Raw genomic sequence first — 15,142 nt, 5'->3', positions numbered from 1 at the left:
TCACCTTTCTCACGAGTGGAGTCAACACCAGAGATGCCGCCCACTTAGGCCTCACGCACACGGAGCCGCTGAGGGGGTGCAGACAGGGCTGTCTCAAAAGAGACAGAGTTTGAAATCAGGTCCTTCTATTACATAAGGACAGACTGGAGCATCCAGAGCACACACAGCTGGAGGCAGAGCACGCAGCATCACTGCTGGCTTGGCGACCGTCACCTCCGAGCCCAGCCGGCACCGCTTGTCCTCTGCCCTCTTGACAGGTCTGTGCTGGATGGACATGCCGAAGGCAGCGCAGACAGGAGCCCTGTGCTGAGCAACTGCATCCTGCCTCAAGGCCACAAAACATACAAAAGTATGTTCAGAGAGGCAGGCCCTCCCCGGGGACACCGCCGAACACGCCACTGGAAGCAAACCAATCTAGAATAAGCGACCCTGTAGGAGGCTGGGGGTGGGGGGAGTCGGGGAGCATCATCGCTGGAACCTAGAGATTCCGGGGAACCTTAGAATCACACAGAAATCAGCAAAGGTGGAGGGACCAGTTAAGTGGCTCTGGGGGATGGGGACAATGAGGGTAAAAAGCAATCGTGTGCCTCGGGTTTCAAACAGCTGCCAGGAGAGGGGTGGTTAGTCTGGAGAAGCTGGGGAAGCTTTTGAGGTTTTGAGGTTTCCCGATGCGAGGACAGTGGGACCTTGCTGTAGCACAGCCTGTAACAAAGGCTTGGATAAAGCACAGGCCAATCATGTGTCTAACCAACAACTGGACACAATAAATGCCCTGTAACTCAGGTTCTGTGAGTACAGAGGTCCCTTGTAGTTGGAAACAATTCTGTTGGAAAGACAGAGCTAGAGAATGTTATTAATCTGAGAAGCTCTCTCGTCTGCTGGCCCTTCACTTCTTCTAACTCAGCGAGACTCTGAGAGACTCTGCGAACCTGAGAAAGCTATGTATCGTGTTTCAAGAAAACAGCTCAGAAATTATGCTTATAATTTCAGAGGGTTTGTTACCCCAGGAAAACAGCCTCTGTTCTGGTCCAACATTCATAAATATACCTGAGAAGACTGAGGCCGAGAGAGGACACAAGGTCACAAAGAAATTAGGAGCAAGGCTAAGACTGGTACCTGGGTCTTCTAATTGCCTTAAACTGCTGGGAGAAACCGAAGCACACTGGGACCCTGGCACCATGCTTCTGAGGTCAGAAGGAATGTGGATCAGTCGAGACTTCTCACTGCTGAGGCCAAACATGATTTTCGATAGCAATGCAGATTAATTTCCAACACGAGTCAGAAATGTGAGAAAGGAGAGTACGGTGATCACGACTCAGTCTTTTGTCTAGAGCGCAAATCTAATACTGGAGCCAAGACAGGTACAGTGAATGCCAGAGGAGGTGACTTGAGGACACTGAGCAGGGACAGGGACTCACACGTTGTGGCCGAGGGCACAGCCGCACAGGGAGAAAGGCACTGTCTGCAGCAGGGAGACGTGCACTGCTCAGGCCTCCCCAGCTGGGTGCCTGGCACACGGTAGGGGCTCCGTAAAGACTATTTCCTTCTCTTCTTTTTCCTTATGGAACAGGTATGAGATTTTTAAAAAATCTCCTTGATACATGTTATCGCCAGGTAATCAAGCCCAGAGAGGCTTATGACAAAAAGCCTGATTTGGGGAGTTAATGCCCTCTCCAGGGCACTGTTAACTGCACCCCCTCCACACACACACCCCTTCAGAGGAAACTCTGAGCTAAGTGGTTATCATGGTAACAGAAGGAGACACTTTATTCTCCATTTCTCTCTCTGACTCGTGGATACCTGCCAGGTAGCAGATGGCCTGTGTGGACAACTACCTTCCTTTTGCTGCAGTGTATTTAAATTAAACAAACTGGCCTCTTTGCTGCCAATTTTCATAGGCCCACTCAGAAAAACAACAACAACAAAACCAAGAAAACAACATTGGGAGAAAGGGGAAGTGCAAGTCTGCAGCCACCGTGAGTGTGCAGAGAACTGGGATATATATACAATGGACTTCGTATATTATTTTCTTCAAGAGAAGGTAAAAAAAAAAAAAAACCACCAAATTGAGACTACTTTCAACTGGTGCTGATGGTGACTCTGCTAGGAAAATGCAGCTGTCTCATCAAATGTGCAAGGAAAAAGAGGGAGAGAAGGTTATCTGACGCTGCACTGTCTGTCCTGCTGCAAGATTTGAAAATAATTGCCTAACATGACAAGAGTTAAGACTGCTGGGAGTCAGGCCCAGGGATGGAAGAGAGCACACAAGAGAAAGGCAGTCACGTGTCAGTGAGTGAAGCAGCAGTCTGGTTCCCTCCAGGGTGAATGAGAAACAGGTAAAGAACACGCCTGGAGACCTGCCTCCCTTGCCGAGGTGTCCACTTGCAAGCTTCAGTGCCATGTAGCTTTTAAGGATGAACTTGGCTTCTAAACACCAGAGAGAAACGCCAAAGAGTGGTATGAGGTCTCGCTTCTCTCACCACCGTTAATACACATTTATCTATCACGTATATCTCTTGGGAGGAAGGGGGCCACCAAAAAGTCTACCATGAGGTCCCACCACAGAGGGTTGACATCTGTCTGTTCCCACATCACTTCAGGAAACTCAGGGCTTTCCCCTCACCTATCACTCCCTGCAGTGGCTTGTGGGGTTGGCTGCTACAGACGGGAAAGAGTGATGGCAGGACTGCTGGGTGTTGGGTGATCACATTGTTGGCAACGGGTAGAAGCTTATCGTTCTCAGTCTTCATGATTCTGCCCCCATTCAAGTTATACTGAATTATGTAGAAGACAAAACTTACCCAAGGCTGACAGGGGGTGGGGTGGGGCAAGGAGTCCAGTTATCTTTCTTAGCAGAAGGAGGGAAGTGTATTAAGTTCCTGAGACTGTCTCAAAAGAACAATCTATTAAAACTCACCATAAACCCAAAGATCAAAAGAAAGTTGAAATTTAAACTTTTAGATAGGGAAGCTCATAAATTCCGAGACCAGAATTACCTTCTTTCTGTTTGTTCCTCCTAGTTTGCCCAGCTCTATTTGAAAATGGTATCCCATTAGTTCTCACTGGAGGATTTCAAAGCCTCTTCAAGGGAAAGATCCCTGTCAAACGAAGACCCAATACTCAGACTGCATATTAGAAACCAAACGAGGACAGGATTCCAGGAGAGCATGGTCGTCACTCAGATGGCTAAATCATTGATCAGGCTGGCAGCCAGAACCTATCAATGGTATTTTAAAGTGCAATGAGTCAAACTGAAATGCTACTAAGTAGGAGAAACTTGCACAGTGAGATGTGGCGCTGACCCAGCACCACCACTCCATGTCGGGTCCCTGTTCCATATAATATGCTGCTTAGGGGTCAAGCTCTGCAGTCAGGTAGACCTTGTTTGGATTCCAGCTCTGCCATTTACTACTGTGTGATCTTGGGCAACTTACTTAAACCTCTCTGTATCTCAGATTTTTCATATCTGAAGGGGAGATAATAATAACTTCACAGGTTGGTCAAGATGCACATAAACTGCTTCTCATACGGGCTCAATGCAGTGCTACCTGCCACGCTTCACTGTGAATGGGGCACAGAAGGGGTGAGAAGGGGCCAGGTCTCCATGCTCAGCCGGCTCACAGCCTCCCAGGCAGTTCGGCAGGTGTGCCGGCAGCATCCAAAGGAGGAAGTCCGTGTCGCAGCGGAGGGACAAAGGGAAAGGGGCATGGATCCCAGAGGGTTTCACTCTGACCTTCTGGAACGGGGTAAGGTTTCACAGAAGAGGTGGCATCTGAGAGTGTCTTGAGGGGTATAATTTCAACAGGCAGAAGAGACTTGGGGAGGGCAATCCAGGTGAGGAAGGGGCAGGAGCAGAGGCACCACGAGAGGAAGCTGTGGGGCACAAAGAGCGTGTGGCAATGCTACTACACAGGGAGCACAGAAGAGTGTGGGCCAGTCACCCGGAGCCTGGAATAAATGGTCAAGTCTATTACTAGGCCCTAGACAGGCAGACTACAGCCCACGGCCGAATCCTGCTCGCCACCTGCTTTTTTCCAGTCTGTGAGCTAAGAATGGTTTTTACGTTTTTTAGTGGTCTTATTTTAAATGGTTATGTAAGTCCTTACATAATATCTTTGATTCTGTTCACAAAGCCTAACATATTTACTATCTAACCTTCCAAGAAAAAGCTTGCTGACCCCTGCTATAGGCAATGGCAGAGGGAGCCAGTGAAGGCTTCGAGGAGGGAACGGTGTCTGGTCTGATCAGAATCTGGCTCTGGGGCAACGTGAGGGAGGGGCAGAGAAGCAAGAGACAGGAGTCAAGGAGACCTATGTGCAGGCTCTTCCAACAGACCAGGTGACAGACGACGGAGGCTGGAATGAAGAATGGCGAGAAGAATTAGAGGAGAGAGATACAAGCAAGGTTTTGGAGGAAAAAGAGACCAGGCTTCGACAACTGAGTGGGAAAAGCAGAGGATTGGAAGGGAGCATGCGCGTAGGGAGTGCTGGCAATGACATTAACAGAAGCAGGAAATAGGGACAAGGGGGTGATTTGTGGGGGAAGGTGACTGGGGATTCTTTACCATCCATCCCATAGCTAAACCTCAGAATAAGGGATGCTGAGAATGGTATCACAGAGACAGGTTCTCTGGGCTCAGGGCAGAGCTTCTTAACCACAGATAATTTCACCTGCTAGGGACTTGGTTGGAGTGGGGAGGGGGCTACCACTGCAATTCAGTAGGCAGAGATCAAGGACTCTGCTAAACATACTACAAGTCCTTTACCTAACCACACACACACATACAAAAAGTTATCTGACCTCAAATGTCCATAGTGCTGAGGATGAGAAACCTGGCTGAGGGGGACAGAGTTACAAGGTCCTAGAGAGGGTGGCCTGTCCAGGGCTTCTTTTTCCAATGGGGAGCTGCTGTAGAAGGAAGGGCAGGCCACCAGTAGTCTCACATCAGGTTAGAAACTTCAAGGGGCCCAAGAATAAACTCTGATAATCTTCTGCACATTTGGGAGATATCCCGGGGGTAGCTACAGGCCTGAGAGTCTCTTAGATTCTCTCTTGGTTTTCCGAGGCCCGAACTGGTTAAATACAGGAGTTGAAATTTGAAATGTGAAAGCAGTGAATGTTACATATATTTAAGTTAATAAGAATACATAATACTGAAAGCATGGAAGGGTTTATGCTTAGCCAGCTTTACAGAGCAGTAGTGAGTTGGCATGGATTCTTATTAAAGGTACCACTTTAGCTGCAGTTACCTATCTTTCTGCATTGCCTCCAATTTTATAAAACATGCATCTATATTTTTTCTTCTCCTTTCTTTCTTTCTTTCTTTTTTTTTTTTTTTGAAGTATTGGGCATCTATATTGCAGCTCCAAATAAGAGTAATTTTACTTGCCAAATTATGATCAGCAGCAAATGGAGAAGAGCATAAAGGAGTCTACCGTAACTTTATAACATGCTTCTTTGGCTGAAACTAAGCAGGTGCTCATTTCGCTTAAGGACTCCAGGCCAGGAAGCTCCCTCCCTCAGCATCGCTGTTGATGTGGAACATTGGAACCAGCCTGAGGGCAGCTATAAAACCCTAGAGATTGGTACAGCATCAGGATTCAAGGAAATGCCTTGAATGCTCTCCAAGTGGAGGGTCACAGATCCAACGGCAATGCCAAGTGAAGATGCTGACTGAGGTCTAACAGAAAGAGAGGGTAGGGAATCCTCTTCCTGTGGGAGGCGTCGCCAAGAATTCCAGAGATAAGCCAAAGGAGAGGGTACCATGGAGCAGCTGATACTGTTTCCTTAGGATGCTTTCTTTTGTCTAGAAAAGTGGGAAGTAGAAGGTTGGCATGAATAACCCCTGGGGAAGGAGTTGGTTAGAAAGTCCAGACAATAAAGGGAGGGCCAGAGGGTATCAAAGTCACAAATGGAGACACCAGTCAAATGAACCCAGATGGCTTTCTGTAGACCCTTCTTGGTTTATAGCTTTTCCCCAATATTCTGATGGGTAACAGAGATGAAAGATCAAAGAATTGTGGACTGGAAGTTTATAGGTGAGAAAACTGAGGTTTGTAAAGGTTATATACATGTTGAGACAGAAGAAATGAGGTTTTGTCAACAAGAGTCTGTGAGTCGGAAGAGCAATCCATTCACACATAACTCAATAAGGCAGACTGAAGATTTAACTCCTTCCTTTGTTGCAGTGAAACCAATGGGGGTGAGGAGGTTGAACAAGATAAAAACTGTTTTTCAGAGCTGTCTACACACCACCATACTGAGAATTTCCTTTCCAAGGTTGCTGATAACTTCCTTATTGTCAAATCCTTGTCTAACTGTCTTACTAACTTTTTTCTTGAAACTTCCTGGCTTTTTATGAGAACCCACAATCCTACCCCTCCCCTTTCTTCTTTTAGTCTACTACAGGGTTTCCCTAAGGCTCATATTCATGGTTTCAACCTTAATTTTACGTTGAAGACTTCCAAATCTACACTGCTAGCCCTGTTTCCCCAGTAAAATTCCAGTTGCATATCCTTAAATATCTAATAGACCAGACAAAAAGCTTGACCACCTACGTATTCTTTGTAATGCCATTTATTCAAATCAGATCAAAGTCTCCTTCCTGTGTCCCACATCATCTCCCCAGTTTCACTTTTTCAGTCATTTCCCACGTTCCCGGGCTCAAGGCTGAGAAGCCATCTTCTTTTCTATTGACGTGTTGCTGAGACCCGGACTGGAGTTTTCTAGGGGAAGACACTGTGTCCTAGGAATCCCAATATTCCTCCAGTGCAAGGTGAAATTCTCCAGAGACTCTGGCATATAGTTTTCATATGTTGTATGCACTCTGGTCAGGAGAGGCAAAGGCAGAAATACAGTACAGGAGGGAAATAAACAAGCAGGTAAGGAAATCTCTCAGCTTGTGATTGATGAGAGAGATGAAAAATATTGGAGGTGTGGAAAAAAGACACAAACGCTATTTCCCATTTCCTTAGACTATAAATTTCCTGTAGGTACTCAAGGAGTTTTGGGGCAGTGAAATATAAGTACCTATTTTCAATGTTATAATGATATTTCCTCTTTTTGGGAAAACAGACAAAACAACCGACCAAAAACCCCCAACAAGATGCCAGGTCCCTGCAGTGAGTACAGGAGCCAAGACTGATGAATGAGCATCCTTTGCAGACTTTCACGGGGCCATCTGTGGGCAGCCAGCATGGGCCGAGAGTCTATGTATAGAGACTAGGACCGGGCCCAGGCTGAAGGTTTGGGGCATAGTCACAGAGTACAGCACACTGATCTTTGTTTATGAAAAACATCAGTGCAGCTTGCAAACTTGGGAGGGGAGCAGTGGTGCCTAAGGCTCCGGATGTGACTGACCAGGCTTGTGTTTCTGTATTTAGGGCATCACGCCAACCATGAAATAACTTCCATACTATCTGAGGGTGGAATTTGTGTAGGATTTCTCTTTTTATCCTCCAAAAGGCCAAGCTCACTGCCTTGAACATACGTAGTAAGACACTGCTGAAGATATAAATAAATGGCAATCCTTCACCTTTCAGGAAGTAGACTCAGGCTTCTATTCAGAGTACGGCAGGGATAAGGGAGTCCAGAAGATTTTAGAGAGGCAGGGAATCACTTCCCGATGAGAATGCATCCAAAGGTTAAGTCAACCAAGAGGCACAATGACCCATGAGCACATCAAGGGGTTCCCCAATAATCTCTTTAGTGGACAAAGCGGAGGTTTTCATTTGTTGTGTAGGGTTATTTTTTTTTAAGTACTTTCTCGTAAACTTACAAAGTAAATATTCATGTGGTTTCTTGGAGTCCTCATGGGTCAAGCGTGGTTAACTAAATATTGAGTGCCCTTCCGTTAAGGCATATTTGGTGAAGCCGTGGTCAGAGATGGGGGCTCTTGAGAGCCAGCCCTCATCGTGCTTTCTTTGGTGTAGTCATGGTGGGGTATTTGTTTGGTTCTGGAAATCAGAAAGGGCATTGGGGCAAGATGCCACTTGATATCCCAACTGACTAAAGTAAAAAGAGAAACCCCAAGAGCGGCCATGTTCTCTTAGTGGAATCCCCAAGATTCCTCTAATTACATAATTTTCAGAGTAACACCTATATTACCCTCTGGACCACTACCCTACTAATCTGAGTCAAGGCCAACCTATCCTTATATAGCGCTGTGTACAGTTACAATCTAAGTCTGACATTGATCTGTACATAAAAAGTAATGATTGTCTAAGAGGAGGAACCAGAGATATGTTTAAAGAAATACACCCTTCATGAATAAACTGCACCCCTTGCCTTGGATAGCTCATTTTATTTGGGGTTAGCAATCCAGCAGTGCAATTTTATGGTATGTTGAGTCTTGCGGTAAAATGGAAGTGTCCCTAGAATAAATCTGTACATTGAGATCCCTCCACACTAGGATTGGGATATTGTCTGACCTGATGCAGCAGCCCACAGCTCAACAGTAACACCACGGCTAGCGGGTCCTCAGTCTGTTGTTGCCCTAGTGCGCCCCTCTGTAACATGCTGGCAAGTCCTGCAGCCACGTTCCTGATTGTAGGCATTGGCTTCTTACTGAGCAATGCTCAAAATATTTCCAAATGATACAGATAACTACAGATATCCTGCATTTTATAGAGTGTCTGAGCCAAAAAAAAAAAAAAAAGGGAGGATGATTTTACTCTTCATAATCAGTATCTGTTCTCTAGACAAAAATAGTAACAGAGTTAATAATAACACTAGTGTATGTGCTTGCTCTTCCCGTTCTCTTGTTTTTCTGATTCCTTACTAGAAAGGACATTTCTAAACCATCACTTAGTCTCTTGACTGGATCTAACTATTACACAGGGGTACCTTGAGCAAAATCACTGGTATAGGTACTTGAACCAGTTATGTCCCTTACAAGTAATAAACTTATGAATTCACACTGTTTTTTAAGTCAAAATCTTGTGAATTTGGTTAGTACCAGTTTTCATTCAGCAGCTATTCACTGACTATCACGTGGCAGGCACTGGGCTAGCAGGGAAGGGATGCAGTAGTGACAAAGGCAGACGAGGCCCTTTAATTACAGTCTGATGATTATCAGGGGCCTGATTAACCCTGACTCAACCGATACAATCTAATTCCTGAGCCTGTTAACTGTAGGGTATATGGTGGGTTGAACAGTCACTCAGTGAAGTCTTATCTGAAATAGCCAAGCAGTTCTACCCTTAATTATAACCCTTGGATCTGAGAAAGCAGAAGGGGCAGGAGGGAGAGAGAGACGAAAGACAGAAGAATGATCAGTTGAGGTACTAATGTCACTCAAAACACTGGAAAAGTGGCCAAGGCTGAAGGTAGAGCCGTAGCCCCGAAGTCACAGTTAAAGTCACAGTTACCCACTTCTCTCTTCAAATTCCACCACAGCCAAAATTAACCCCTAAAAGGGAATGAAGAAGACGGACTACATAAAAAGTTCTCTATAATGGATTTAGAGAGTCAGTTTGGGGAAGCATGCTGGTAAATTCTTCATTATGACTGAAAAATTGTGCTGTACACCAGAAATTGACACAACATTGTAAACGGACTGTAACTCAAAAAAAAAAAAAAAAAAAGCCAACAGAGATAAACAACAAAAAGAAAAAAAAAACCTCTTTAACGATTATTTTATGACCCATATAGGGTAATACATTTTGATAGGGAAGAAATTAAACTATACCAGCCAGAAGCTGTCAGGGGGAAGAAAGGGTTACAACTTAGCTCTGTGTTAAACACCTTTTGGTGCCTCACTCAGTAATGATAATAGATTAAAACAGAAGTTCAAGTTCTAAAGCTTTACAGTCCTAGCAGTACATGTTAAAAATGCTGTTGAGCTATGGAAAGCCATTAGGTTTAAATCTGAGCCTCACTGCTGAGCCATAGGTGGGTCCAGTTTAAACCTGTGACGTGGAGAGAGGAAATTTCTACCTATATCCACAGAGCAGAATGTCTAACCTCACACCATAGTGGGGAAAGATGAGGAAAAAACAATCTGTACTGATTCATGCTACAGACAGTCCCCTGGGACAGTGAGGACTAGAACATGAGCTTAGATCCTCAGCCAGAGAACTTCTAATACACGCACATGAATGGCTTGACAGTGGCCGGCTTCAGAGCCCTGAGTCCAGCTTCCCGTTTTGTAAGGATGGTCTCACACACAATCAAAGGTCACTGGCGGGAACCTTGTTATTCAATTCCCTGTCTGCTCAAGATCAGCTTTAAATTGACATGAGAAATAATATGCCAGCAGTGATCATTTCCGGTTCTTGGATTACACAGGAATCCACAAAATTAAAAAAAAAAATGAAGTGTCTATTGGGAGTGCTACTGCTGGCATTAAAATAAATATCCGTAATGTCTGCCCTGTTCTGAAAGGAGTTCTCGGGGAAGGAGTGGGCTGTTCCCGATTACATTCCTTGCTCTGAGCCGGCACGTTCAGAGAGGGATCAGGAGATGCGAGTCTGGGTGGACTGCTAGAGGAGGTTCCCAGAAAGTGGTTTTAGCTGTAAAGCACATCTCTGGGATGTAGAGAGGTGAAGAAAAAGAGGGGGACATCAGTGCCAGCAATGACAGGTGAGGATGCCCTGATCTGCAGGAGGGGTATGGTCAACGGCAAGTGGACGAGACCATCAGGAAAGGAGTGGGAGAACGGAGCAGGAAGAACAGAAGTTTTCTCTCCTCCCCTCCAACACAACCTCACTCAGCCTCCCACTGTGGTGGGCACTACCAGCATCTGCTTCTCTACTTCTTCCAAGCAAACTGGAGGATTATACTTCCCCTCCCCCCTGAAGTTAAGTGGGGTCATGTGACCTGCTTTGGCCAATGAAATGGAGCAGAAGTGATGTGTGTCACTTCCTGGTAGAAGCATTTAATGGCTGGGCTTGACTTTCCATCCTGGTCTTCCCCTGCTCTGCCCATGTGAATGTACCTATTGATACAAAAATACCATAAGATCAAAGTAATAAATTATGTGTGAATGAGGAAACAAAGCCAAATAAAGCAAAGACAAAAACACACATTTTGGTTGCATTAAAGCCATCGAGATTGATGGGTTGGTGGCCTTCCCTGACACCATACTCTGTCTTCTCTCCCTCTTTCTGTCAGTCTCTCTCCTTCACTCTTTTCCTGCCTCTTCCTCTCATTACCTACCTCTCCTTCCTTTCCTCCCTCCTTTACCTTATGATTCCATTGCTCTCCTAACTGGAAATAATAGTAAGAAGAATGTTTTCTATTCCTCTTCTTAATCTAAAACATGCATACATTTGCTTTTTGAATAAGAAATGAGTACATTTTTTGGATTACACATTTCATATTTCTCTCTTTTAAAAAAAGCCCTGAGGTAACTTAAAAATCAGCTTTAGTTTGTGTAAAAAGGGTATGCTTTGAAAATCTTACTACGTTATATAAACATATGGTGTTACTAGTGTGGCTAGGCCCTCAACTGATTTTCCTGTGTGGGTTAGTGGCTATCAGGAAAAATACAAACAAACATAAACCTTCCCTAAACACCATGCAGCTTGGAAAAACCAGAGCTCCCTTTGGAGTTGGCTCTGAACAGGAAGTCACTTACAGCATAATCAGTCACTCAGTTTTCATTGGTAACTTTGGTAAGAAGGCTACTGGAGCTGGAGCACCCAGAAGCCTGTTGGAGACTAAAGGACATTAAAATTGTCAAAAGAACTACTCATCTTCATGCACAGTCATTCTCGACATAGTATTCAGCCCTGAGGTCACCCCCACCACCCTGAAAATTATTTCAAGCAATGAAAGTCACTCTAAACACAAAGCAGCAGAGAAGGTAAGCGCAGGAAAATGCAATTGTCGCCCGGCTAATCATGCATATTTAAATAAACACAAGGGATGTGTTCTCTGAAAACAAATTCAACAAGCTCTGGTTTCAAATAAGAACATGCTCGACTAGGTAAACATGACATGGCCTTGTAGGACATTTTACAACACCATGGAGAGAACTGCTGAGGGTTTTACACACAACCGATTCCGCAGAGAGGGTCTTGGTGCGGCGAGGGGAGGAGGAAGTATGTGACAGTTACATGAAGAAAAGAAGAGCATGCAAAGGGAGCAGAGTCAGGAGGAGAACTGTGACGTTCACTTACTGCCTGCTTTTGCTCTTCCTCCTACAGGTGTTGAAGACGAAAAAAGGCAGAGGGAAAAAGGAAAGAGATTAACGCCCATCACCACAAACATTTGGAAAAAAATGATAGAATGGGGCAAACCAGGCCAGGCCCAGGGGTTCAGAGATCCAAGGCTCCGACCATCATCTGAGCACCATCAACTGGATCGAGCAAACGGCGGGCCTCTGCCCCATCCAGTTCATTAAACGCGAACTTCTAGAGTCAGAAGGAAAGAATCTTATAAACCATCTTGTCCAACTTCCCCTTTTATACATGAAAAAGGCCTAGGCAGCCCTGACTCGCCCCAGGTCACATCCCTATTTAGGGTAAACTGAAAGCAGCAGCTCAACCATGACTCAAAAGCCCAACGATGGTTCTGTTTGACCATTCACATATCCATGTGTGTTTAGGTACAGTTCTCTATGCCAGTAGTTCTCAAAGTGGGGAACACAGACCAGCAGCAGCAGAAGCACTTGGAATACTGCCTGAGATGCAAACTGCCCACCCCTCACCTCTCGCCACCTACGAAATCAAAACCCTCCGGGTGTGAGTAGCACTATTTCCTGAGCCTTTCAGCTGATTCTGAATCCTGCTCATTTGAGAACCAGTGCCTTTAAGAACTTGCTAGAAACTGACAACTCCACCTGAACACAGATTCTCTTATTTAGTTCCCTGTCTTCTACTTTTGGAGCTTTTGGGCTGCTTTGTGGTTCTTTGCAAGGATGCACATGCATCCCCTTCCCCCAGTAAACTGCAAACTGCTCCACGACTCTAAATGGCTTTTCAAAGAGAATTCTTGACCTCAGTGCCTCGTTAGTTCCACACAGGTTTGTTTAGTGCTTCTTACATGAAGGTAAGATATGGTCTCTGTCTTTCAGAGTCTCACAGTGACGGTGCTCAGAGCAGGCCCTTGCTAACTCTCAGTTCTCAGAAGGCACCTCTAGACTGAAGCACGAAGCACAATGAAGATGAAATAAACACTTCCGAGTTCTTCTCTCCTCAGTCCTGTTCTCCTCAGCTACTCTGTCTTTTAATGGGTCTCTTCGCTTCCTTTTTCTGTGCCTCATCATGAGTAACTGTGGTCAGAAGCCTCTGCTCTTTGCCCTGAATACATAAATCTAAAAGCTGTTGCAATGATTCTATTTAAATTGGATCCATCCGTGCAGACCATCTCTACTGAACATGTGTGTAGGAAGTCTTAGGATTGGGTAAGTGCTTCTCAGTCTGCAGATCTGGTGCAACGGCGAGAATGATTTCAGTAAAGCCAAGGAATTACAAAAGGGAGCAGGGAAGTCAAAATTTGGAGAAAGTTATTTTATCCCTGCAAGGGAGACATGCACTAGAAATTAAATGGGCACCAAGAAATCTCTTGAGGAGACTCCAACTCAGCACCAGAAGATGTTTTTCATAATCAAAGCCAGCTGCTAGACGCTTGCCCAAACCTAAAATCACAGGCACCCAGGCAAAGAGGGCCCTGAGCACTAGCTGAGTTAGCTTAAGAAGTTAGCGTCTTGAAGCTTCTGCATCTGGTATGCATGGCTCCAGTTAGAAGGGGTGAGAGTTTCACAGGTGGGAAGCGATCATCCTTCCTGGCCAGGCTTCCCTGTGGGGTAGAACACTTTTCTTCCATTCACTAGGCAAATAGCCATAGAAGAGTTATTAAACAATTGAAAATGTGTTTTTATTGCTGGCGCTAAATGTTGAAATGGAAATTGAGATGGTGGGGGAGGGACAGGGCAATCCTGACCAGCTGGAATTGCATCTGCGATCAAAAGAGCAGGATGTAATTTCTTAGAACTGTTTCTAAGACATCTCCCTGCTTTCACTGTTTTCTCCAGGCTTGGCATTAGAGACAACACTGCTTTGGTTCAACAGAAGAGGGAAACTCAGAAAGCAATGTTTCATGTTTGAACATTTGAACTCTACTGTACACAGTTTATCCGAGGACATGAAATTGTTATAATGTGCAGTAAACACGTGTCTGGTTAGGATGGGGAGAGCGGACAGGGCAGTGTCTTCAGGATGTAGAGGTCGCCCATGTGCACTGGGATTGGGAGAGGGTGGACTTTGGCAAAGTGTTACTTAGGATGGTGTTGTATAATCCAAACTCACAAAAGTTAATCAGATAAAGCTTTGAAGGCTCTGTCAACACAGTAAACAGGTCAGATATAAAGGCCTTAGAACCTTTGCATTATCAGTTAGTCAGTTGGGGTCAGTAAACATTGACTGATGACAAGGCATAGGAGCCCACTTGATTTAAAGGGGGTAATAATACCTTAATTATGAAGGGCCAACCTAGGACTGCTCAAGTCACCTAAAAACATGTGAGCCCCACTCACAGGGGGAATATCCGGCTAGGTGGCCAAAGAAATGCCACAGCCACTGTCGTCATCTATATAAAGACATGTTATGTTCAAAATCTCATTTGCAAATGAGGTTAAAATTCAAAACTACAGAATTCATCTGGTAAATGCATCTCAAAAGCAATAATGGACAAATAGAAAATGAGGCAGAAAAATATTGGGAACAGGATTTAGATACTAAAACACCAACACATAACTATTTCTAGACTAAATAAGAAGTTTGAGGTAGACATTATCCAAATACTCATTAATCAAAGGAAAAAATGTAAAGAAAAGATACGTTCTGAAACATGGATACCTGAGCGTCAGGTAATATGTCATTAGGGAAAAAAAACCAACAATAAGAAGGTCCCTGATACTTCTTGGTGACAGGGATTAAGTCTTAGTCACCATTGTACCTAAACATGACTCTCAGGAACTCAATACTTTTCTGGTTAAATAAACGTATGGTTAATTTTTACCTTGCCTTGTTCCCCAAAAAAGATTTAAGATTTTTGTTGAATGAATTAATAAACAATGGTGACACTCCATACGTACAGTTCTCTACATTATCGATTTTCAGATAAATAGACAAACTACACAGTATTTCAATGAAGCAGTAAAATGAAAGGACTCCCTGTGAAATGGAAATTTACTGCG

The 15,142-nt window shown here is 44.7% G+C and overlaps 1 protein-coding gene across 17 annotated transcripts in view; it reads right to left on the bottom strand.

The window, feature by feature from the left end:
* DTNB (dystrobrevin beta) overlaps window positions 1–15,142 on the bottom strand; it is a 211,535-nt gene that overhangs the window by 18,905 nt on the left and 177,488 nt on the right. For 13 of the 17 annotated variants that reach the window (XM_031466695.2, XM_031466696.2, XM_064494683.1 and 10 more), the window contains one exon: window positions 12,123–12,143. The exons of the other annotated variants lie outside the window; for them this stretch is intronic. In XM_031466695.2, coding sequence (XP_031322555.2) covers window positions 12,123–12,143 — 21 coding nt within the window. The remainder of the gene's footprint in view (window positions 1–12,122; window positions 12,144–15,142) is intronic. 17 annotated transcript variants of the gene reach the window in all.

The sequence above is a fragment of the Camelus dromedarius genome, chromosome 15 (assembly GCF_036321535.1).
Source record: "Camelus dromedarius isolate mCamDro1 chromosome 15, mCamDro1.pat, whole genome shotgun sequence".
Lineage (NCBI taxonomy): Eukaryota > Metazoa > Chordata > Mammalia > Artiodactyla > Camelidae > Camelus > Camelus dromedarius.
Note: the sequence above shows the minus strand (reverse complement) of the source record. Positions and strands in the feature narration are given on the sequence as shown.